This window comes from Neovison vison, chromosome 6 (genome assembly GCF_020171115.1).
Source record: "Neovison vison isolate M4711 chromosome 6, ASM_NN_V1, whole genome shotgun sequence".
Taxonomy (NCBI): domain Eukaryota; kingdom Metazoa; phylum Chordata; class Mammalia; order Carnivora; family Mustelidae; genus Neogale; species Neogale vison.
Window position 1 is genome coordinate 155,389,041 of NC_058096.1, and position 26,050 is coordinate 155,415,090.

General features: G+C 47.4%; 1 protein-coding gene across 3 annotated transcripts in view; it reads right to left on the reverse strand.

Annotated features, from left to right (window-relative positions):
* GASK1A (golgi associated kinase 1A) overlaps positions 1–24,699 on the reverse strand; it is a 58,296-nt gene extending 33,597 nt beyond the window's left edge. For all 3 annotated transcript variants that reach the window (XM_044252629.1, XM_044252631.1, XM_044252630.1), the window contains exon 1: positions 24,366–24,699. In XM_044252629.1, coding sequence (XP_044108564.1) covers positions 24,366–24,368 — 3 coding nt within the window. In that variant the 5' untranslated portion in view covers positions 24,369–24,699. The remainder of the gene's footprint in view (positions 1–24,365) is intronic.
* Positions 24,700–26,050: the final 1,351 nt, after the last annotated feature.

Below are 26,050 nucleotides of genomic sequence, written 5' to 3' on the forward strand. Positions count from 1 at the left end.
TCCAGCCATGAGGCAGGAAAACAAGATTCCGAATACAGGCTCCCAGAGGTCAGGTAAATGTCAGCAAAGCAACGACAACCTAGTAGATCCTTAATAATGAATGAGTGAGTGAATGAATGAATGAATGAATGAACTGCATATATTCAAAAGAGTAACTAACACAGTGGTGGGAGTCAATTTACACAAGGAGGGAAAAATTACCTTCTATGAACCAGTAGTCTCAAAATCTTTTGATGACATACCCTTACTAGTAAAAATTTTGAGCACATCCCTCTAATACTTACACCTCATCTTTCCCAATATTTACAAATTATTATAAATGAATATGTTCATTAGAAAACATGAACAAGAAACGAAGAGTCAGAAAAAGATTGGGTAAAACAAATGTAAACAGAAGTTCTAAGGGTGACAGAGTGGCTCAGTCCATTAAGAGTCTGACTTCCGCTCTGGTCATGATCCTGGAATCCCAGGATCAGAGTCCCAGGATGGAGCCCTAAATCTGGCTTCCCACTCAGCAGGGAGTCTGCTTCTCCCTCTGACCCTCCCTACCTCTTGTGCTCTCTTTCTCACTCTCTCTCTCAAATAAATACAATCTTTAAAAAAAAAAAAAAGTTCTCTGGACGCCTGGGTGGCTCAGTGGATTAAGCCGCTGCCTTTAGCTCAGGTCATGATCTCAGGGTCCTGGGATCGAGCCCCACATCGGGCTCTCTGCTCAGCAGGGAGGTTGCTTCCCCCTCTCTCTCTGCCTGATTCTCTGCCTACTTGTGATCTCTATCTCTGTCAAATAAATAAATAAAATATTTTTTTTTAAAAAAGAAGTTCTAATATCTTTTTTTATACTGTAACCCAGTGGATTGTCTAGTGTACCTCTGAGGCCAGTGAGCCCTACTTTGCAGACTTTTAACTTAGAAACAGTCTGCTTCCTCACACACAAAATGACTCTGGAAAAAAGTAATCAGAGTTTGTGCTCATATGTTATTTTTAAAAAATGCATTGTAGGTAACCACAATGTGCTAAAGATGATTTGAAGGGGATATGGGACCAAATAAAATAAATATTTTCTTTTGTAAATTAGGAGAATCATCAAAATTAAGGTCAGCAGTTTAGAGACTCTTCTCAGAAATAAATGAATCAAATAAAGTCCAGGTACATTAGAATGAGAAGATCAGAGCCTAATGAATACCTATAGTCCCCAAATGTCCAGAAACAAAAATCAGAACAAAGGTCAGGAAGCAAGAAATGGGGAATTGTTGAGCTTGGCTATTAAGGATAAAAGAACTGAAGAATGAGGTTCTGATCTGAGCCAGTGTTTATCTAACTCAGCACTGACTAATAAGAATATAATGCTGACTACATATGAAATTTTATATTTTCTAGAGGCCACATTTTAAAAAGGGGAAAAATCTAGGTGAAATTGACTTTAATAATATTTTTTATTTGGCCAAATATATCCAAAGCAGTATCAATTCAACATCATTAATGTAACAATTATTGAGATATTTTACATTTTTTGTAATCAGTCTTTGAAATCCAGTGTGTATTTCACACATACAGAACATCACAGCTCAGACCAGCCACGTTTCAATATGTGGCTGGTGGCTACCATCCTGAATGGCTCAGATCTAAACTGAGGCACAGATCCTTGAAACCTCAGGAATCTACAGCGTTTGAGAAGTGTTATACTAAAGGATAAAAGGCACCAACAAACCCAAAGTCAAGCATAACAATTATAGTACAGAGGAAGGTTAGATTCTAATAGAGCAAATTAGGAAAAAACTAAGTCTTAATCAACATTACCCCTGAAAATCCCTTTAGAAGGAAACTAATACACATTGGTTTTTCCTCCAACCTTAGAACAGATGTTGCCTTTTGTCTCCAGTTGTAAAATTCTTCTGGAACACTCAGCCTCTGAAACTGATCCGTCTGAAGAAACCCATCAGACCATCTAACAAGGGATTTGGGGAAAGGAAGATTTGAACACAGACCTACCTAGCTCTATTAACATTTAGAAGGAGATTAGTTATAATTAACACCAGATTTCTAATCAGCAAAGTTTCTAGTAGTAAAAAGAATCCAAAAGGGAAAGGAGGGTATGTGTAACAAGAGAAAAGGAGGTCAGGGAGCTACATCAAGGGCAGCAGGGAACACAATTCAGGTGGGAAAGGGGATGGGTGAGGGGAGAGGCAGCAGGCCTCATCCCTGGATCCCCCACGGTAAGGGAAGAAAAAACTTCATTAAGATAAAAAGCTTCTGCACAGCAAAGGAAACAATCAACAGAACAAAGAGGCAACCCACAGAATGGGAGAAGATATTGACACTACAAACAATGGGCTGCTATCAAAGATTAAAGAACTTCCCAAACTCAACACCCCCACAAAAAAATAAGTTAAAAAATGGGCAGAAGACATGAACAGACACTTGTCCAAAGAAGACATACAAATGGCTAATAGACACCTGAAAAAACGTTCATCATCATTAGCCATCAGGGAAATTTTTTTTTTTTTAAGATTTTATTTATTTATTTGACAGACAGAGATCACAAGTAGGCAGAGAGGCAGGCAGAGAGAGAGGAGGAAGCAGGCTCCCTGCTGAGCAGAGAGCCCGATGCGGGACTCGATCCCAGGACCCTGAGATCATGACCTGAGCCGAAGGCAGCGGCTTAACCCACTGAGCCACCCAGGCGCCCCCATCAGGGAAATTTAAATCAAAACCACATTGAGATTCCACCTTACACCAGTTAGAATGGCAAAAATTGACAAGGTAAAGAAACAACAAATGTTGGAGAGGATGTGGAGAAAGGGGAGCTCCCTTACACTGTTGGAGGGAATGCAAGTTGGTGCAGCTACTTTGGAAAATGGTGTGGAGAGTCCTCAAAAAATTAAAGATGGAGCTACCCTATGACCCAGCAATTGCACTACTGAGTATTTACCCCAAAGAAATAGATACAGTGAAAAGAAGGGTGATATGCACCCCAATGTTCATAGCAGCAATGTCTGCAACAGCCAAACTGTGGAAAGACCCAGGATGCTCTTCAACAGACAAATTAGGATAAAGATGTGGTCCATTTACACAATGGAATATTACTCAGCCATCAGGAAGGATGAATACCCAACTTTTGTAGCAACATGGACGGGACTGGAAGAGATTATGCTGAGTGAAATAAGTCAAGCAGAGAAAGTCAATTATCATATGGTTTCACTTACTTGTGGAGCATAGGAAGGGAAAAATGAAGGGAGGGAAATCAGAGGGGGAGATGAACCATGAGAGACTGTAGACTCCAGGAAATAAACTGAGGGTTTTAGAGGGGAGAGGGCTGGGGGGATGAGTGAGCCCATGATGGGTATTAATGAGGACATGTATGGCATGGAGCACTGGGTGTTATATGCAAACAATGAAACATGGAACAGTACATCAAAAACTAAAGACATACTTTATGGTGACTAACATAACATAATAATAAGAAGAAAATTATCCTAAAAAAAAAAGAAAAAGAAGTGAGTCAAGGATCCAGTGAGCAGAAGTCTCCCTACCTCTCAGAAATTCTTTCTCCAAAGAGTTTGATTGCCTTCCCTTCATCACACAAAATTTTTAAAGTACATGCATTGTTGCCTCAGAGGTGTCCAATGCCAGTGCTCTAGTTATACCTCCAGAAGCTCACCCTCCCGGGGCGCCTGGGTGGCTCAGTGGGTTAAGCCGCTGCCTTCGGCTCAGGTCATGATCTCAGGGTCCTGGGATCGAGCCCCGCATCAGGCTCTCTGCTCAGTGGGGAGCCTGCTTCCCTCTCTCTCTCTGCCTGCCTCTCCATCTACTTGTAATTTCTCTCTGTCAAATAAATAAATAAAATCTTTAAAAAAAAAATTTAAAAAAAAAAAAAAAAAAAAAGAAGCTCACCCTCCCCTCCCCTCACCCCTACCTTCCTCACTTCCTGTAATTCCTCACTGAGGTTCTTGGCAAAATTAGGTGTTCCTGGAAGTCAGTAGCTATAGCCAGCCCCCCTACCTTGAATCTTAGTTCTTCACTTTTGAAAGGGATCAAGCCAATCAACATTTCCCCATCTTCTGCTTTGTGTTCAGGAATAAATAAGCAAGAACTGCATCCCTGTCCACATTCTTGCTAAGGCCTTTGTGAGCCCTCTGAGCACAGAGGAATATTTCATAACATTTGGCTCCTTTTCCTCTGTTCTGGCCTCCTGCCCTGGTCTGGCTGGGCCAAATCCATTCCAGGCTGGATGTGACCACATGCTGTTTGGATTAGGTTGCACAGAGTGTTAGAAGGAATGATTCCTTATTCTGGACTATGTATCACCAAGTTCCACCAAGAAAAGAAGCTGGAAGAGTTCTTCTTCTCTTCTATGTCATGAAGTGCTCCTTCTTTCTATATAGGACCCAGGGCAGGCTTTCTGGACTAGTCCCATAATGTCAGTGCTCTCGTTAGAGTTCTGCCAAAGTGAAGATCTGGTGCTGGGTGTTCCCCATACTGGGGCATCTGGAATGGTGTATCTGGTCCACAGGGGAGCAGCAGAGGTGGAAAAGGGGAAGAAGAGCCAAGGAGAGAATTCGCCCAGGCAGGGAAATGGGAGGTAAATTCCATTTGCCTCCCATGATAGACATCCAGTGGGTACCTCTACGGGTGTACTGTGGTGCTATGGAGGCCCAAAAGAATGAAAATCTCATCTTCAAGAAAACGTAAAAAAGAAAATGTAAAAAAGGCAAAACTAGGAAGTAGAAGAAAGTAGTCTTCAGTGTCCTTCATTATCCATCTTGCTCCCCAGTACAACTAAAAACTAAATTGTCCATAACCCCAGCCACTTTTGGACAATGATATGGTTAATCTCATGGGAGGAGCAGCGTAAAACAACAAAAGTAGTAAGAGTAGAATTTACAAAGTTGGTTTTTTTGTTTGTTTGTTTGTTTGTTTAGAATTTACAAAGTATTAATGTGCTTTTCCTATCTGGACTCCTAAGAACCAGATAAGCTGAAGCTCATCCGCCTACTGGAAGTGTTACAGATGAATGTTACAAAAGAGATGCAAAGGGTTAGACCAATGTTCACTTTCTGACATGCAAAACAGAGTTACGGAAATTCATGGACTTGTATGCATAGCTGCATAGAGAGATTCCCCAGACTCCTTCCTCTCTCTCTTTAGCATCAGAAGCCAAGTCTGGAGAATAGCTGATTTGGCCCCAGTTTGATACCCCTGGTTTATGTGAGCTCTAAGTTCCTCCCAATTATGAGATTCTGCAGCCCCCTATATTTCCACAGACCCTAAATGAACTTATTGATGAGCTGTAAACCTAACTAACGCTGGATGTGGTTGAACACAGTAGTTATTTCTTAAGTAATTGATAACTCTTGATTTGTTTGTTTCACTGGATGGGAGTGGGGAAGCATTTAAAGGTCATGCTGGTCTAACTCAAACCTTAGGAGCACACAACTCCAGCCTGACCTCACAGAACTAGGTTCGCTGAGGAGGGCCAGTAACTCACGGTGCTCAAAGCAGGGCCTGGATGATTCCTGTGGCCTCTGAAGATATCTAGGACCTAATCCCTCAAAGCTGTGAAATTTATGTAGAAAGAGGGACTTTGCTGGTGTCATTAAGTTAAGGCTCCTGAGATGGAGAGATTATCCTGGATTACTTGGTGGGTGCTAAATACAATGGCAAGTGTTTTTATATAACAGGGAGTCAGAGGGAGATCTCACTGCAAGAGAAGGTGCAGTGATGAGGGAAGCAGTTTGGAGTGATGCTATTTGAAGTTAGAGGAAGGGACCACAAGCCAAGAGATGCAGTGGCTACTAGAAGCTACAAAAGGCTTCTCTCCTAGAGCCTCCAGAAGGAACCAGCCCTGCTGACACCTTGCCTTTAGTCCAGTGAAACTGATTTCAGACTTCTGACCAGAACTGTAGGAGAACAACTGGTGTTTTCAGCCACCAAATTTGTGATAGGTTGTGACAGCAGCAAGAGGAAACTAATCAAACCCTTCCCTCGGCTGCTGCAGAGATCGGCCATAGGGCCTCCTTTTAGATGTCTTCCCACCGTGGGCAGCAAGGGTTCCCCACCCTGGGAATCTGAATGTGTGTGTCAAGGTGGGCAGTCAGTGGAGGCAGCCCAGAAGAGTCAAAGACCACCTCCTCCCCTGAAGCCTACCCCAGCTGGGACAGTAGGGAGGCAGCCTTGGGGCTGACACCTGGTCAAGATCAGGGGCATCTGAGCACCTTCACCCTGGAGCTGGCTGGCTGGGGAGGACAGCGGCCCATGGAGAAGCACCAGTGTGCCCAACTCAGCCCAGAAAGTAGAATATATGTTGGCAGGGTGGGGCAGTGATTTGAAAATGCAACAACAGGCACATTGCCTCCAAAACTCCAAAATGGCCTCATTCCCAGGAAAATGAACCAAGCTCACGAAGGGGGAACAGCTCTATGAAAATGAGGGGAGAGTTCAGTCAGATTGTCACCTTGTGGGTTGAAAACCCGTTAGCTGTGACTGGATCACTCTCAGATTTTTTAAGGAAAGGAAAGGAATAAAAGAGAAAAGTACCTGTACCTCATACGGGTAAGTATAATTTCGTGAAAGCTTTATCTGAGTTACAGGCACACGCACATTGAGTTGTCATGCCAAACGCACTGCTAAGCTCGTCAGTACAACAATTGAAAGCCAGTGGGTTAAATGAAATAGGTGTGGCAGTCAGGGCCTGATAAGGAACCAGAGGTTTTTCCCTGACTGTGCATCCTGAAAAAAGCTGACACTGAGGGAAGAGTCCTCTCCCCACAAATCTGGATACCATCAATGGCCACAGAGAACACGTAAGTGCCAGTCATGGCCAGATTGCTGGTATCAGGTAAACTCGCACCAGCAAACGCCAGGTTAGCACAAAGGTCCCGGACAGGTGTAGTGAACCGGTAGAGAGGAAGAGCCATAAGTAAAAGGGCTACCCTATAGGGCCATGCCCGCAACACTAGCCTTCAGGCCCAGGTAGACAGGGAAGACTTCCAGGCCAGGTACCGTAGCTCTTCACTTGTTTCTACAGTGGTAGAAATAATGGCACCTACTTCCCAGGATTGATGCGAGTGTTAATGAGTTAATGTGCTTAAAACTCATAAAGAAGTTGCAGGGACACAGCAATTCTATAAAGATGGTAGCTGAGGGGGCGCCTCGGTGGCTCAGTTACGAGTCTGCTGGACTCAGGTCATGATCCTAGGATCCTGGAATGGAGCCCTGCTTCAGGCTCCCGCTCAGTGGGGAGCCTGCTTCTCCCTCTCTCTCTGCTGCGCCCCCCCCCCACCATTGGCTTGCTCTCTCTCTCAAATAAACAGATAATAAAATCTTAAAAAACACCACCACCACCACCACCACCACGATGGTCGTCGCCATTATTGTTATCCCATGAAGAGTGAACTACAACAAAGGACAAACTGGGCTGAGTCGCTGTCTGCAGAGCCAATCCCTAGACGCCACGTACCAGCCATTACCTCCTTCAGGAGGGCTTGCTCGGAGCATGCCCGCCCTGCTGTCCCTGCCCCGCCCCACCCCCACTCCCACTTCTTCTCCTTCAGCCTCCTCTTGTTCTGAAGTTGAGGTCCTGAGGTCCCCGGGATGGTCCAAAGCTGGATCTTCATCCAGCCAATTCTGGGGTAGGGACCCCTCACATTTTGCTCTTCCAGGTTTTCCTTCTACAGAGTTTTGCTCACAACTGGCATCCTCCCATACAGCTGAACAGCCAGGAGATGACGTGAACCACTTAAAGGACTTCAGAAGTGGCCAACGAACCACACAGAAGTTCAGCAGAATCTCTAGAGTCAGGCTACCTGGGTTCAAATCCCAGCAGTACTATCTACATGCTGTGTGATCCTGGGCGAGTTACTTACCCTCTTTGCTTCTAACCAAATCCAGACTGCCGCAGCTATGTCATTTAACCGCTGGCTTTCAAACTTTCTTTTGACCAATATGCACAGGAATGCAGTTGACATTGTGACTTGATGTGTGTGCGTGTGTATGTAACTGAAGTTAAAAAAGTTTCATGAAATGATACCCTTAACAGATGGAATGACTCATGTTTTCTCTCTCCCTTCTCTTTCCTTCTCTTCCTTTCCCTTCTCTTAAAAAAAAATCTGGTAGTGACCCACTAATAGAGAATGTGCTTCAATTTCCTCACCTGTAAACCAGGGAAAAGAGACACACCCACCTACTAGGGTGGGGCTGTTTGTGCCCCACCCCATAACTCCTCCCACAGGTGGCTTTGGCTCCCTGCCTTCAGGCTCTCTTTGATGCTGGCATATGCCTTCTGGGGAAGTTAATACCCCCAGCACCAGCCCTTAACCTCAGACAGACATGGAACCAGTGGAGACAGGTTCCATCTGCTTTACCTCTCAGGTAGGCCACTTCTGAGGCTTGTTCTACATAGTGCCCTGGAAGGTCCCTGCAGGAACGAGCTCCAGCCTGCAGGGAAAGCTGCTCCTTCAAGCATGCTGCTAGCATCAGCTGCCTTCTCCGTCTCACTTTCTATTCCACCAACCCCACCCCAGCCCCTCCTGCTGCTGTCTTCTAGTGACAACTTCCAAAAAAATTACTCACACTGGAATCCTTGTCTCAAGGTCTGCTTTTGGAAAAAGCCAACCCAAGACACAGCCTTATAAGGCAGTTAGGCCCATTAAATGAGACAATGTCAAATGCTTACAAGGATTCCAGTCTCCCAGTAGATGCTCAATAAATGTCAGCTAGGAGGCAGTTTCCACGGCCAATGTCATGTGAGGTTCAGCTGGAGAGGGAAGAGTCGGCACAGTCAGGGTCGGAGCAGCCCATGGATGAAAAGCCCGAGGGAGGTATATTTTTGAAAGAATGTTTTGTTTTTCAATCTGAAGTTTCTCCCATTTCTGAAGATCCCATACAAAACCACCTTCCTGTGGTTCTCCCAAGGGGACTTGCAAGTGTCACCCACGGTATTGGTCTCAGAGGGTGGAGGGAGTTTCTGTCCCTCACAGAAAGGAAAACTTCTGTGCTTCCTGCTCCAAGTAAGGAACCCTGGCTCATGCAGTTGCCCATCACAGGGCCCTTCACCCCGGCCCCAGAGGCGACAGGATTCTAGCCCAAGTTCCAACCTCAGCTCCAACTCACTGTTCAGCAAATGAACAGAGTGTAGAATGTGTGGTTCTACACAGGCTTCCAACTCATATAGCCAACAGGCCTCTGCTCTAGGGACAGAGCCACCTCTCTGTCACCAGCAAGACAAACCATTTCTCAGAATTTGCACACCTTCTCCAGGGAGGCCACAAGTCCTCAAGCTCAGCATGGATGGCCACAGCCCACAGGCATAGGCTAAGTAAGGGACTAAGCACCGCACACCCAAATGGCCCCTGAGAACCCCACTCAGCTCCTGACCACAGATCCAGCCCCCAGCACAAATCTGTTCACTACAACCTTTCTCTAGGCCCAAGCTGTTTGACAAGCTTCATTTCTGGGCCCAGAGGGAGGCAGCAGCCTGTCAGGCTTGCCTACCATCACTGGCCCATGAGTAACGCGTGGGCTCAGAGTCAGGCTGCCTGGATCTGGAGTCCAGCTCCGTGTGTCTTTGCTGTGTGAACTTGGGCCTCAACTTCCTCATCGGTACAATGGCAGTAAGAATAGTACCTCCTTCGTAAGGTGGAGCATTCATCGCCTCATTTAGCAGATATTCCCGACTCAAGCGCTCACTCCTCCAGACAGAAGAGCTACCTCGTGAACAAAACAGACAAATCACTACCCTTGTGATGGTGACCCTCTGAGGGTTGGTGAGGGGGGAGAATGTGACTTGTCATTTATAAAAATAAAAACACTCCACTAAGTACTGCAAGAGTTATACGAGCCATTGTAGGCAAAGCATTCGAAACAGAGCCTGACACAGCTACGTTCAGTGAGCATCAGTATTCTTAATATTTTTCTAGCAAGGCCCATGGGATTACCTCCATAGTCAGGCTCCCAGAATCTGCACTGAGAATGCAGACCCTATCGGTGGGCCTCCTACTCCTAAGACAGGAGGGAGTTAAGCATACGTCCCTTATCTCCTCCTCCCTGCTTGCGGGTTGTGCTGCTGCCCTCTCTACACTGATGGTACATTGGGGCTTTTGCAGCCCTGCTGGCCCCAGGAGCCCTTTCTATACCCACCACTGAATTACCATTTTGTTCCAGTTCACAAGAGCACCAGTGTGGGAACACTGCGGGCCAGATGGAATTTTGGAGACCCTGTCATTTGTTGGAAATTTTCTCTGGCTGCCCTTGTATTAACAGCCATATATTTGGCTCTCAAGCCTAGCACTGGGGCTGGGGTGGGAGAGGAGTAGGTTTTGCTGCTTAAAAACTACAGCAAGTTTCTCTCCGGACCATTCTGTTCCAGCCTTCCAGAACACTCTACTCCCTGGCCGCTCAGAGGACAAGACACAACCCCAGAGAAAAGGGGGTGGTTGGTCTTCCAGACACACTCCTCCCCTCTTCTGACCAAACCTGTAATAACAGGGGAAACTGAGCCAATAAAGACATGAAGGGAAGAGTCCCCCTCACTCTTGCCTTAAGGTTTTATGGACTTCTCTAGGATAAGGCTTAGAGGAGAGTTGGTAAACTGGGATCATGGGCCAAACCTGGCCTACAGATGTGTTTTGCTTGGCCTGAAGTATTTTTAATAAATTTAAGCCAATCTTTAAAAACCAGGATATTTCGCATAAAAAATCCAGATTTCTGGCTTCCTGCAAAAAAAAACCCAGAAGTTCTAGCCACAGCTTGGGCCCATGTTGTCACATGGCTCGAGGAGAGCTCTCTCTGAACGACATGCTCTCTACAGTTGACCACAGGCCCCAGCACTCCCTATTGTCTCCCAAAGCCGAGGAGGAAAGACATTTGCCTCTGGGATCTCACTAGCATAATGGTTTTTTCATAGAAGATAAACATTTCTTTGACCACAGCTCAACAAAACCTGAGAAAACACAGCGTCATTTTTCTTTCCCCACCATATCCAGCTTCTCCACTCACTATGCCAAAGGCCCAGTTTCCATCAACACTTTGGTTTGTACTTTTTTTTTTTTTAAAGATTTTATTTATTTATTTGACAGAGAGAGAGATCACAGGCAGGCAGAGAGGCAGACAGAGAGAGAGGAGGAAGCAGGCTCCCTGTTGAGCAGAGAGCCCGATGCGGGCCTCGATCCCAGGACCCTGAGATCATGACCTGAGCTGAAGGCAGCAGCTTAACCCACTGAGCCACCCAGGTGCCCTGGTTTGTACTTTTTGATCCAGAGCCGTACCATTCAATATAAGCGCCACCGTCCGCATGTGACCGTTTATATTTAAATTAATGGCAATTTGAAATTTCCATTCCTGATCCACTAGCCACATTTCAAGTGCTCAGGAGCCTCCTGTGAGTAGTGGCTGTCATGATGGACAGCACGACATAGAGTATTTTCATCATCTTGGAAAGTTATATTAGACAGCTCTGGGAAGATTTAAATATAAGATACAAGAGTACACCAGCCAGTCAAAACACCTGTTGAGGGGCGCCAGGGTGGCTCTGTGGGTTGAAGCCTCTGCCCAGGGTCCTGGGATCAAGCCCCTCATCAGGCTCTCTGCTCAGTGGGAGCCTGCTTCCCTCTCTCTCTCTGCCTGCCTCTCTGCCTACTTGTGATCTCTGTCTGTCAAATGAATAAATAAAATCTTTATTTAAAAAAAAAAAAAAAACCTGTTGCGCTCATCCTCTGCATCTGCACTGGACACTGTGGGGAAGCTGCTGTCTTTCAGGGGTTCACAAACAAGGCAGAAAGCCATAGGCAAGGACAAGAGACAGTGGGAAGTGCCCAGTTTTGCTACAAGAACCTGCTGAGGGCCCAAGAACGGGAGCAGATCTCTGTTTCTGTGATACAAAGAAAATGCTCTGCTTGTCCATCACAGTGTGCTCTGGGCCCAGTTCCAGGCAGTCCTGTCAGAGGCTACCTGAAATGGGGACCCTCTGTTGCCCCAGAGATGCTGCTTTAGATATCTGGGGCTGAGTCCCACATTTTTGAGGCTCCTTAAGCAAAACACACTATGAAAGTCAAGTTGAGGGGTGCCTGGGTGGTTCAGTGGGTTAAGCCTCTGCCTTGAGCTCAGGTCAGGATCCCAGAATCCTGGGATTGAGCCCCGCATCGGGCTCTCTGCTTAGCAGGGAGCCTGCTTCTTCCCCTCTCTCTCTCTCTCTCTGCCTGCTTCTCTGCCTACTTGTGATCTCTGTCAAATAAATTTTAAAAAATAATAATTAAAAAAAGAAAGGGCTACTTCTAAGTTGTGAACATTTTTAGGAGGGCCCACCTTGAAGTCCTTAATGTCTATCAGTGTGTGACCCGGCCATCACTCAGCAGCAGTAATCTCTAAATTACTCTATTACTGATCTCTAAAATGGGTTTACACTAGCCTCAACAGGTGGAGGGTGAAGGATTCAATGAGGTAATAGATAAGAAAGCCACAAAGCCCGGTGCAAATGCATGTGGGTATAATATTAAGGGGAAATTATATTCTGACACACAGCACACACTAGAAGTTTGTTGAAAACTATTTTTTAAGTGATCCTGGAGTAGAGGCTGAGGAAAGACCCTTTAGATAAAGAGCTTTTGGCAAGCTCTCAAGATCAAATCACAGAGATGAATACCTACAGAGAAGCAGAGGTATTTTTAGTACCAAAGACTATTCGAGCCACCTAGTGAAGCCATGGATTCTTCTCAGGATGTGTTTTTAAAATGTATAAAATAAAAGACATAGCTTTTCAAAAACAATTAATTATATTGAATACATTGTATTATATCAGATATATTATATACTGAAATACAGTTATGAAAATACCCTAAAAAATAAATTTATGGTATAATAATTGTAAGGACCTATTTTATATTTTTATATTTTAGCAAGAGGCTTTCACTGAGGTTAAACAAAAACCTTGTTGTTTAACCCTTAAACTGTCCCTGCTCCCCTTCCCCCAGGGGATTCACTTAAAAACAAGTCCCGGAAAGCATCTCCAGGTAACGAAGCCCAGATACAAGGGTGGGTCAGGCCAGGTGGAAACAGATCAGTGGGGGGTTGCATACTGTCACCCTAGCTACCAAGGAGTATGGGCCCCCGCCCTTTGGGAGCCTTTTTGGCGCCAATCCTAATCAAGGTGTAATAGGCTGGGTCAAACGTCTACTAAATTGTAACTCAATCGGTCCCCTAGCATCACTGTGGAGTTTCCTGCGTGTGTTAAAATCTCATTGGTCACCTGTGCGTGGCCAGGCCCGACTGCATGGCTTTGCCCTTAAAAGCTAGACTGTGGGGGCACCTGGGTGGCTCAGTGGGGTAAGCCGCTGCCTTCGGCTCAGGTCATGATCTCAGGGTCCTGGGATCGAGTCCCGCATCGGGCTCTCTGCTCAGCAGGGAGCCTGCTTCCTCCTCTCTCTCTCTCTGCCTGCCTCTCTGCCCACTTGTGATCTCTCTCTGCCAAATAAATAAAAAAAAAAAAAAAAAAAAAGCTAGACTGTGAACCAGAAGGGTTGCCCTCTCTTGTAAGAGGTTCGTCCCTGTACGTTCTGTTATACTCTTGATGCTTGGCGCAAACTAAAGCTTTGCTTGACCTTCACTTTATATCAGTCTCGCTCCTTTAATCATGGACCCATTATTGGGGCATAACAATAATAATGTTTCTTCATTAATACACTAAATAATAAGATCTAACAACACCTCTAATAACAAATGGACTCTCAAAGTAGAAGGAGTAAAGACTGTATTTCAAACTCTGTGTTTCCATTGTTATGATATAAAATACCTGTGATTCCTGGGGTGCCTGGGGGGCATAGTCAGTTAAGTGTTTTGGTTTCGGCTCAGGTTGTGATCTGGGGGTCATGAAATCAAGCCCCGCATCAGGTTCCTTGGTCAGTGCAGAGTCTGCCTAAGACTCCCTGTCCTTCTCCCTCTGCTCCTCCCCACCGCCCTCACTCTCTTTTACTCTGAAATAAATAAATAAATCTTTAAAAAAATAAAATGAGGGGCGCCTGGGTGGTTCAGTCGATGAAGCGTCTGTTTTCAGCTCAGGTCATGATCCCAGAGTCCTGGGATTGAGACTGGCTTCGGGCTTTGTGATCAGTGGGGAACCTGCTTCTCCCTCTTCCTCTGCCCCTCCCCCTGCTTGTGCTCCCTTTCTCACTAACAAATAAAGAAAATCTTAAAAAAAAAAAAAAAAGAAAAGAAATAAAAAACAAAAAAAATTAAATGAAATATCTATGATTCTTGCTGATGACAAAGTCACAGGTCCTGCTAACACTACTGTGGTTATTGCCTACATTCATTATTAAAGAAACACCGAATTTCCATGAGATGAGTGAAAATCAAGATATAACTTTTCTTCAACCAAGCTGAAGTCTCTCCTGAATTTTACATATGGACTCCAGGTCAAGCGCCCTTGAACTAGGCTCCTTTTTACCTCCACCATTCAGCTGTGTTTTTCTCTAGCTCACCAGTATTCAGATGGATCCACGTGACTGATAATGTAAGGGCCTACTTAGCCAGAGCGAGCGGTTTTGTTGTTTATGCAGTAAACTTAGATTGAACCTGCCCCTTCCCCCAAGAGGAAAGCACTTAGAAACAGAACTGGTGAAATACGGCCAAATAGCCCCCAATAACAGAGCACAGATACCAGGACATGTCAGGCTGGGCCCAGATACAAGGACGTGTCCGGCCAAGTGGAAACGTCCAATCAGTGAAAGCGCACGTATTACCTCCCTTCCCGCCAAGGATGAGCCAAGTATGAGCCAAGTCAGGTGGAGACATCCAATCAGGAAATCACCTCCCTAACCACCCAAAATTGTGGGCCCTGCCTTTTGGGCACCAATTCTGACCAGAGTGATAGGCTAGTTGAAATAACTACTATAGGGTGAATTGTAATTCAATTGGCCACCTGTGTGTGGCCAGGCTCAACCACATGGCCTTTGCTCTAGAAAAGTTAGTCTGTGAGACTGGGAGGGGTCGCCTCTTTGCAAGAGCCGGCCCTGGCCGGTCAGTTTCATTCTCGATGCTTGGCGTGAAATTAAAGCTTTGTTTGACCTTCGCTTTCTATCAGTCTCGTCCTTTTGTCCACGGACCCTTTCAATACCATGGAAGCCCCTTTAGAGAACATGTTCTCCAATTCTAAAACACCTTATGCACAGGAGCTAGGGTCCAAGGCTACCCCCAACTCCCGTTCCCCTTGATGCACTGAAGGATCCTACTAACAATCTTAGAGGCTCAGCCTTGACGCATCTATAGCCCTGTCTGTTGTCTGGGGACGGCTCCCATTAACTGAACACTTAGCACATGCTGATGACTACTGTACGAGTTGCTTTATGCTCAATAAAACATCGAGCACACAACTTCAGAAGAGGACAGTGTTATCTTCGGGAAGAAACTGAGGCTGAGGGGTTAAAGGTTCAGTGACTTGCCCAAGGTTTGAATTTAGTTCTGATTCCAAACAGCCTTTTGAATGCTTCATGCTTTAAAACTATACCAAGGAAGCTACTGTGACAATTACACTTGAAGCCCATTCTCCCTGGGAGGGAGCACCAGTGGCCCAGGACTGAGCGCAGGTGAACAAGGAGCCAGGAGCCTTTCCTGACCCTTGGTGAGGTAACTACACACAGAGGCATTGCCCATGCAGCCATCCACACCCCCTCCCCAACAGGAAATGAAGAAATTTTAACTAGCATTTCAAGAGAGAACTTCTGGGGAAAAAAGGAATACAATAGCATCTTTGTAATTGCAACAGGATCTCTAGAGTGCGAGGAGAAGTGAGCTGTAGCTGGGGGGAGGAAGGGGAGGGACAGAACTTGGTGGCTGACTGACTGAGCTGACTGGGAGCAGGGCCTGCAGACAGTGGCCAGGTGTACGGGGAGGCCGAGGGGGAGGGCTCGTGCTGTCCAGGAGGCCACCCCTGCCGCCAGCCAGTCCCTGAGCTGGGGTCCAGTTCCCACAGGAGGTACACACTGGGCCTCTGTGTGGACAGACAACAGAGCCACTCTGTCCTAGAGAAAGAAGCCTGTGTGTCCTGCCCACCTAGCTCAGAGCACAGGGATGGACACCCAGACGGCCCATTCAGAAGGCAGCCCGGCCTCCAGTCCTCACACTGCCTGCAGCCTCCACCGCCAGTGCGCTCAGGCATCCCAGGCAGCACCACCCGGAGCCCCATCCCAAACTGGGTACAGCTTGAGCCCTTCAGTCCTCCCCGCCCTCCCCACCATGCTTCTTCCCTGTGGGTGGTCGTGGGTTATCATATTATCCTTGGGGCTGGAGTTCACTCATCTCCTCTGGGGAAAAGAGTGAAGGGGGTTGTAGGTCCCATCTTTTTTGAGATTATGACCCTCTGATATTACAGATTTGACTATCATTGGGTCTTCCATTCCCATCTCAAGCACGGCACCAAGCATGCTACAAAGCAATTGTTTAAATTGTTGCCAGAACAACGAGGAGAGGCATGGCCTCTGCCTTCCCTTTATAGTCCAGATGGGAAGATGGCCCTAGACAACACTGCTCGTCTTAGTACTTAGATGGATCATAGAAATGAGTGAAAGGGATATATGCTGTTTATCTATATGAAGGAGTAGATTCATATGGACAATCTCCTAGGAAATGCAAAAAATGAGAAAGGAGAAACAGAACGTCATGACAATCCTGCAATGCCTGGTGCATTGGAAGTGACCTCATAGCACTGGTGCAAAACCAGTCTGCACAAAGGCAAGGCCAGTCGCTGGGTAAGCCGAGTCTGTTCTCAGCGGGAGCACAGGGCTGACACAGGGCATCCGAAGCACTGAGAGGCAGTGGCAGGGGAAAACGTCACGGCTCTGCCAGACGGCAACCCACTGCTGACCCCAGCTTGGGACACTGCGCCTGCTAGTCCCAGAGCCCTGTGTCCCCCGAGTGCCATGATCACAGGCTGTGAGGAGCTCCTGTCTGGTCCTTCGCCAGTGCCCCTGCAAGGGAAAGGGCCTCCACAGGGCCGGTCCTTTTTAGTCTCTGAACCTCCGTCCCCTTATCTCGCATCCGTACATCTCCGGCTCTGACTCTTCTCCCTTTCTCTCTCCCCTCTGACGTCTTCCACCATGCCGATAACGTTTCTGAAAAAATCCCTACTCCACTTGGCTCTTAGACATAGAACCATGAACCTGTTGCCTGAGCCAAGATGAAAGATCTGAATTCTCCACGTGGTTCTGGAAGAGGTTGTTTGCTCACTGCAAGCAAACACCCTCGAAAGCCAAACAAAACCTGCCCACAAGTAAACAGCTTGTGACACAGCCCCTTCCTGCAGCCACTTAGCAGAAACCCAAACTAAAGCACACGGCAGGCGGGGAACTTGGAGGTAGAGCCGGGGGAACCACAGGCTGGCTGGCAGAGTGCACCAGCGACCAGGGGCAAGGTGGCTGGGTAACATAACCACCACCTACTCCTCTTGAGATTATCCCTAATCTATTGTTATGATAATAAGGGCAAAACCAATGTAGAAGATTAAGGGAGAAACGCCAAACCCTTCCCTGTGGCTCTTAAAAATATAACATAATTGATGAGGGAGCACGGGGCTGGCTGAAGACCAAACAAAAGCTGGCGCCTTGCACCCCCCTCTCCATCCGCTCCCCCTCTGTCATATGTGTAGCATCCCTCAGGCAGCCCTGACAGCCAGGAACAAGAAGCAAATAGTTAACTTGCAGAGCTCACAATCCTGCTAGTCTCCCTTGGCTTACAAATGTCCTAAATCTCACTAACAAAGGCGATTGATAGCAGGATTGTGACTTCCCACCAAAAAGTCTCCCAGCTATCTTAATGTTAATAGCTGGTCTAAAGACAACATTGATCAAGCCGCAAGGGCAAGGCCTCCGGTAGGCCTCAGACATCCTGGCACCTTGTAGGCCCCCTTTAGCATATGAAAACTCCATTGAAACCTCCCTTCCCCTCACCTTCCCCCAACTGCAGGGTACAAAACCTGCCATCCTTCACAACCGGGGGTGGCTGCATCTCTGCCTGCCCACGGGTCCTGTCCCCGTGCTTTAATAAACCACCATTTTGCACCAAAGATGTCTCAAGAATTCTTTCTTGGTCATCGGCTCCGGACCTCAGCCCACCGAACCTCACCTAGGTTCTAGAACTTCATCAATAATAATTGATTTTATAGAATTAAAATGATTGGTATCATTTTTTTTTAAAGATTTTATTTATTTATTTGACAGATAGAGATCACAAGGAGGCAGAGAGGCAGGCAGAGAGGAGGAAGCAGACTCCCTGCTGAGCAGAGCCCCATGTGGGGCTCCATCCCAGGACCCTGGGATCATGACCTGAGCCGAAGGCAGAGGCTTTAACCCACTGAGCCACCCAGGCGCCCCTTGGTATCATTTTTAAATAAGTCAGTGCTATAGCATGATTACTTCTAAGTGTAACTAAAGGATACAGTAGGAGAAATAAAAATGAAGAGGAAGACACACAGAGGTCTGTATACCCACATGCCTGAACAAGAAACAAGTCAATTTTGACCTGCCTAGGTTCCCTATCTGAGGTTACCAAGAACTAGAGGTTCTCCTGCTCAATTACATCCCTCCCACCTTCGGCCAGGCCAGTCACCAGGCCCATTCCCCCAGCGCCATCATTTCCCAGATGCTCCCCTCCACTCCCTGCAGCCTCCCTCCCTGGAAAGCTGCTCTCTGAAATGCACACTTGCCCTAACTCCCCGTGCTTAAAGGCAGTGTGAGGCTCCTAATGTTTGCTCACCCACCACTTCCCCTCCTCCCTCCCTTTCACTCCTAACACCACCACCGAATTCAAAACACCTCCTGGCTTCTATTAGTAGGCAACTCTAGGGCCACCAGGCTGGGCCTTGGGGATATAGCCAGATCCCAGGCCACTTTGAAGAATATGTGTCTGTATCTGTCTGTGATTGTTGGAGGTGGGGATCCCCACAGAGAAAGGTGGCCTGGGGATCACCCACAGACCACTGTTCTGTCCTTACTCGTGAGCCAGATGGTCCTTAGGTGCAGACCTGGGTAGACACACCCAGACAATATGGAGGGGGGGTGCCCCCAAATGCCCCAGAAGGAAACACTTCCACAGTCACATCAAAAAGGGATCCAAGCAGATAGCCCAGGTTGCTCACAGTAACTGGGCCTCAAGGAATCCTGATGCACTCTGTTTCTAAATCGGTACTTTGGGTGGGGAGAGAGGGCTGGGTCTCCTAGGTCTGTCCTGAGGGGTTGTCCGCCTCTTGGGAGGCCCATCTGAAGCACATTTCTTTCACCAGCCCCTGAAACAGCTAAGGAACTCATTTCTTTGTGAGGCTTATTTCTCACACTCCCTCCCTACTGCTTTTTTGAACCAACCTCTGCTAGGGCTGGATAGGGCCAGTAGATTATTAAAAACCCTCTGCTCCCTGGCCAGCCCCATGCAGAGCCTGGCTCCTGTACGCCGCAGGTCAAGGGGGTGCCCACAAGAGAGAGGGTATCAAATACCCCACAGGCTCCAAGGACTGGATGTCGTGGTTCCCAGTTCTGATTTCAAAACCAGTTTAACCTCTTTTCTTCAGCTGAGCCTCAGGAACTTGGGCAAGGTGATCGGCTGGAGCACCCCAGCTTTAGACCTCCGGGGCCTATGACTGAGTGGGGGCTGCCTTCTCACCCAGTGTTCAACAAGGGGGCCCAGAGCACACAAACAGGGCAAGTTATCTCCCGCTGGCTGGGCACTTCCTTCTTGGTGAGAAGAAAGATTTAAAGGAGCAAGAGAACCGTTTTAGAATATAATCTTTCTGCATGTGATCCCTACTTCAAGGAGAGGCCCAGGAGCTCCCCACCCCCACCATTGGCAGTGAATGAAAAAACGCATCAGTGACTTCTTTACCATTGGTTTTAGGTTCTTACAAAAAGAAAACTTATTTTATGGGTCTTCTGCAAAGCCCCCATTCTTATAGCAACTTTGGGGTACCAAGTGTTATCACTTCCATGATGACATTTGCTCCTGATAATGGTCTATTATTACAACCCCAGGTTACAGAGGGGTCCAAAGCTCAGAGTACTGGAGTGCTTACCCAGGGCCATGCAGTACCCTAGTCTGGCACAAACCTCCTTCTGATTTCAAACCCCATGCTTCTCCGTCACTCCAAGCTGTACCAAATGCCTCAAGGAAGGACAGTGTCTATGATGGGTACAGTGTCTGTGATGAGACCTGTGTGGGGCAGGGGGTGCAGTGTCTATGATGGGACCTGTGTGGGGCAGGTGGAAAGACTTAGGAGACCTGGGCTCTAACCCAGCTCTGAGTCACCTTGAGAAGGTCACATCCTTCTCTGATTTCAGCTCCTTCTCCCCAAGATTCCCCTCTGTCTTAACTACCCCGGAATTTAGCTCTTAGTTTTTTTGAGAATAACTGACCCACATGTGGGTTCTTCTGGGATCCCCTTCCCTCCCTGTCTGCCTGTCTGCTGACATTCCCACAACACAGTGAAGACAGACAAGAGGAAACACCTCCCACACCCACACTTTGGGCCATCGAAGGTAACTGCAGTAAAATCTTTTATAAAGGGGCTGAAGCAATTTGTTCTTGTGAGCTTGTCTGATTTCCACTTAGCCAGGCACTCAAATCCTCATTTCTGTGGGTAATCAGAAGCTGGCCACATGCCACTGAACACAGCTCCCAAGTGGGAACCACATAAAGTCCACAAGCGGAGAGATGATTATCAAAATCATGGTACTGAGCATGAAAAGTGCGGCTATGAATATTTTTTGGAGATGCAGACATGGAACATACTTTGACAAAAAGTGAAGTAAAACAAATTGTACTATAAAATTGCATGTTTGGTATAATATCAACTTTTTACAGTAATACTCAGAGACAGTAGGAGATATGCCAAAATGATACCCCATGGTTATGGACAGAGGTTGGAAGTATGGCCAAATACACGATCAGGAAGAAAACTTTGTGTTTTTTAAAGAATCAGGAAGGAAACATTTTTTTTTTTTAAATTGGCAATAATAGTCTTAACTTCTTCTATCAATATTCTTTTTTTTTTTTTTTTAAGATTTTTAAATTTATTTGTTTGGGGGAGAGAGAGAGAGAGAGAATGAGCAGGGGGGAAGCACAGGAGAGGGAGAAGCCAGCTCCCATCTGAGCAAGGAGTGCCACATGGGGCCCCATCCCAGGACCCTCAGCTCATGACCCAAGCCACAGGCAGGCTCTTAACTGACAGAGCCACCCAGGCTCTTTATCCAAGTTCTGAGTCTTGGCACACACCAAGTCTCCTGCCATGATTTTAAGTTATGGGCAAGTGTCCCAATCTTAGCTTCAGAAACGCACACACCAAGCCCTCTCAGAGAACGACTTCCCCTCTAGGATGATCAAAAATACCCTCATGGGTCCTGAAGCTCAGTGTTCACTTTCGCAAAGTGACATCTAAGGATTCCAGACTTTTTAGCTTTATATTTCTAAGCCCGGGTTTCCCCTTTTATGTGCCTCGGATCAGTAACATGACAGTGTTAAGGAATTACTGGACGAAGACCATATTCAGACAAGCTGGGGAAGTTCACGTCTCCATTTCAATGAATTAAGAGAGGTTTCTCTGTGAAATGATCCTGCAAGAGGGGCATATAGGATGTATCCTTTGCAGATCAAGTTCATCGACACTTTCTATTTTTGGACTATCTAAGGGGACAGCAGCTCGACAGATTGAGGGGCATCCAGGGAAGTGCAATCCCTGTTCCCTCCGCCTCCTAACCCTGTGGTTCTCAGTCCTGTCTGCACACTGGGATCACCTGCGCAGCCTGAAAAACAAACCCCTCAGCCTGGATCTGGTCTGGGGAGCAGTGAGAGCCAGGGTTGAGAGCCACATCTTCCTTTCACTATCCTGAGGGAGTCCACGCTAAGAAGTCAACACCAGATTGGGCTCCAACCTCAGAATCATTCATGTATCATCCATTTTTGAAGCTAAATGGAACTTTTTTGTTTTTTTAAAGATCTTATTTATTTATTTGACAGAGAGAGAGATCACAAATAGGCAGAGAGGCAGGCAGAGAGAGGGAAGCAGGCTCCCTGCTGAGCAGAGAGCCCCATGCGGGACTCGATCCCAGGACCCTGAGATAATGACCTGAGCCACAAAGGCAGAGGCTTTAACCCACTGAGCCACCCAGGTGCTCGCTAAATGGAATTTCTAAGGACATCTAGTTAAATCTCTCATTTTACAGAGGAAGAAACTGAAGCCCTCAATGATTCCCAGCCCCCCACCTCCTCTTATGCTGGTTCCAGTCAGTGCCCCGCAGTCCCTTGGGTCCCCCAGGCCTCTGGACCACAGGACCCTTCATTCAGCGGGAGAAGCAAAGGAAGCCTTCGGATCTCCAAGGCCATTTTGCTGACAGAGGTTGCTTATCAGGCTGCCCCTCTCTCTGGCAAATGGACCCTGACACAAGTGAAATTCTGACTCAAGTCCTCTTCCTAACACCCCAGGACTGAGAACGAGAAGCCAGGAGACTGCAGGCTCATGAGGACAGAAAGCCCACACTGGCAGCAGAGCAAACACATCCATACACCCTTAGGCTGCTAGAGCAGGAGGCAGGCACTTTTATCCCCTGTGCACTCCATCGCTATTGCAGGAGGGCTGAGATGCCGTCAGAGACATTTTTAAACTCAAGAGTGAAAAGAAGGGCCATCTGTACCCTGATGTTCATAGCAGCAGTGCCCACAATAGCCAAAGTGTGGAAGGAGCTGAGATGCCCTTCAACAGATGAATGTATAAAGAAGATATGGTCCATATACACAATGGAACATACTCAGCCAGCAGAAAGGATGAATACCCACCATTTGCTTCGACATGGATGGAACTTTAAGGGATTATGCTGAATGTAAGAAGTCAAGCAGAGAAAGACAACTATCATATGGTTTCACTCATATGTGGAAACATAAGGAGTATCGAGGAGGACCACAGGAGAAGAGAGGGAAAATCAGAGAAGAATGGGAAAAAATCAGAAAGGGAGACAAACCATGACAGACTCTGGACTCCAGGAAACAAACAGGGCTACAGAAGGGAGGGAGTGGGGGATGGGGTAACCAGGTGATGGGTATTAAGGAGGGCACGTGTTGGGATGAGCACTGAGATTTAAACGCAACTAATGACTCACTGAACACTACAACAAAAACTTACGTTGTACTATATGCTGGCTAACTGAACATAATTTAAAAAAAATAAAATAAAATCAGGAGACTCATGCATACCCACTAAGAACCCTCTGGTTGATGGCTTTGGCCCCTAATCTCTTCTGACAATATTCTTGCTCCTGAACATAGAATTTTGTGGTAAAAAAAAAATCACCGTACTTTTCAGTTTCACATCCTGTACCTCTGATCACTCCCCTTTTTCAACCCTAAGATTCCATTATTTCTTTCTTTTTAGCAGCACTGAGAAAGACACACTATGAGAGAGGGTCCTAAGAGGGGAGGGTGAAACACACATAGCCTCTTGGTACTCTTCCCGCGCCCCCAGCTTGTAACCTCTGGTCCCCACAAGACCAGAATGAACACCTTTGCGCCCAAGGAACTATTCTCCTAGACACTCTCCACCCTACAGGAGAATCTCTACGCATCCTTCTAATCTCCAGGCTCACAGCTAAGCTCCCAGAGAAGAATCTCAGTGAGCCCCAATCTGGCCTCCGTGACTTTCAGAGTGGGGAGAGGGAGCAGGTCACAGAAGCAGATGGAAGAGTCCTATCGGCTCCTTCAGAGTTCAAACTCATTCTGGTGTCTGACACCCTCCCCCTACACCACCCACCCAGCGTAGGACAGCGAACTGTAGGAACAGTGGGTGAGGGCTGCAGGCAACTTCTACCAGAAGCAGAGCTTAGCAGCAGCCAGTCCAGAGACAAGCCCCCTTCCTGAGGCTACATATAAGCCTGGTTCGTGCTCAAATGATCTAGCTTCCCTGCGTGTTGGTGTCTTTGAGTTCTATCCACAGAAAGGCAACGGTTGGCAAGTTCTCCAACTTCCTAAAGAACGTCCCAGACCAACCAGCGCTTCCACACCTGCCCGACGGTCCAGGAGATGGTGCCAGGCACTGGACCTTTTCCAGACCCAATTTATTTCTTCGTGGATTAAGGTTCAGCCACGGTGTACAGGTCCATAATGAAGGCGCCCTCGGTCATCTCCTCCAAGGGAAGCGGCAAAGCTGATTGACCACTCCTTGCCCACCACACTTAGTCCCAGGTGCAAAAATTAAGAGTCCCTGCGACCCCAAGCAAACTGTCAGAACAATTCTGGCTCCCGGAGGCTCTGTGCAGGCTGTGTACACCCAGAGCTGCGTGCACTTTCTGTGGCCACCTGTCTGGGTGCCCACCCGATCTGCCCACCCTACTGTCCCCTCTCGATTTTCCTACCATGTCCCCTGTGGTGGCTGGACCCGCTCCTCGGCGACCTCAGCTGGCTCTCCAGCTCATCCCACAGCCCCGGGGTCTGCCCCCGTGCTCCGTGACTCTCCAAGGCTTCCCTGGACGCGGATTTCCCAGACCCAAGGTTCACAGCTCCCCAGCGGCCAAGTGGCCCCACAATTCCCGGGTGTGCGGTGCGCTGAGGGATGCTCTGCAGGTGGGGTTGTTAGAGAAAGTCTGAGATCTCCAGACCACGGGGGATCTGCGTGTCTAAGGTCTGCAGTTCTGCCAGAGCCTTCCCACAGCCTCAAGCCTCCCCGATCAGCCAGGGACTTCTGCAGAGTTTGTGAAGTCCCTGCTGCGTGTCCCAGCCCAGCCTCCAGCCTCCCCACTTCCCCGAAAGCGAAGGAGGGGGGGAACTCCTTTCACAATAAAAGCCCTGCCCCAGGCTTAGGCGGGCAGAGCCGCCTAGAGCAGGGGCCCAGGTGCTAGGAAGGAATGGGTCCGGCCCGCCAGGAGATGATCTGAGGTTGGGCCGCCAGCGCCGAGCAGGGTCTGGGCAGATCGCCCTAATCCGGCCTCCGAGGTGTGAGCGTGTTCGGTGAGTCCTGGGCAGTCGTGGGCGGGAGGAGGGATGGAGAAAGGGAAGGATGGGCCCTCGCTGGCCCGCTGAGGGTCGCCAAAACTGGTGCTCTCTCAAGCAAAGCCACAGAAAGAGAAGTCTTTTCGCTGGCATCTCCTAACCTTATTTGGGCTCTGTCTCCAAGGGCGGTTGGGAAGGAAATATGGGAGGAAAATCCTTTCACCACCTAAGGTCAATAACAATGGACAATTTTTCCCCCACTGAGAATTAACCAGTGTTTAAGTCATTGGAGTAAGTGGCTCATACCGACCCCTCTGCTACGGATGCAGAGTGTCTGTGTCCCCTGGGTCACCCATAGTAGGCAGGACCTGAGGATCTGTATGCTCCTTGCTGGAGAGAAGTCTGGGCTTAGAGTCTATAGTCCTGTAATTGGGGGCTGGCCCCTCTGTTCACAGCTGAGTGACATTTAATAGCTGAGTCACCTTCAACCAGTGCCTGGATGTCTTTGAGACCTATGTCCCTCAGGATTCTTAATAGCCTATGAGCATGAAGGTAGAGGTGAGGGCAGTCAGCAGTAGGGTGCCCTGAGAGAATCTGGGAACCAGGCTGACAAATTACTCTCTGAGGTTGAAATTAACAAGAATTGTCACTAGATGGACAGAAACCATCTCTCAGGAGTCACCTTGCAACAGAGTGCTTTGAGGTTGTCACTGATGACAGTACTTCTTAAGGAGAACAAATATCCAGAGATCTCTTTAAAGTGTGTATGGGGATGGGGAGACAGAGGGAAGGGAAAGTATTCCTTCAGTCATTATGTTCTGGATGCTTTCTGCAGGTGATTTCATTTCATCATTACAAACAATCCTAAGAGAGAAAATTTATTACCATCATTTTACAAACAAGGAAACTGAGGCATAGGGAGTGGAAGTGACTTTCCTAAAGCCAGAGAGTAAGTAGTTTTTAGCAAAACAAAAAGCCTATTCGTTAGAACATGAGAGGAAAAGGAAGAAATTGATAAGCAAGGAACGGGAGGCAGGATGCAGTGCAAAAAATTGCAGCTTGCCTGGGATTAGGGTGTAAGAGAGTACAGAAGAATCTGAGCAAGTGATCA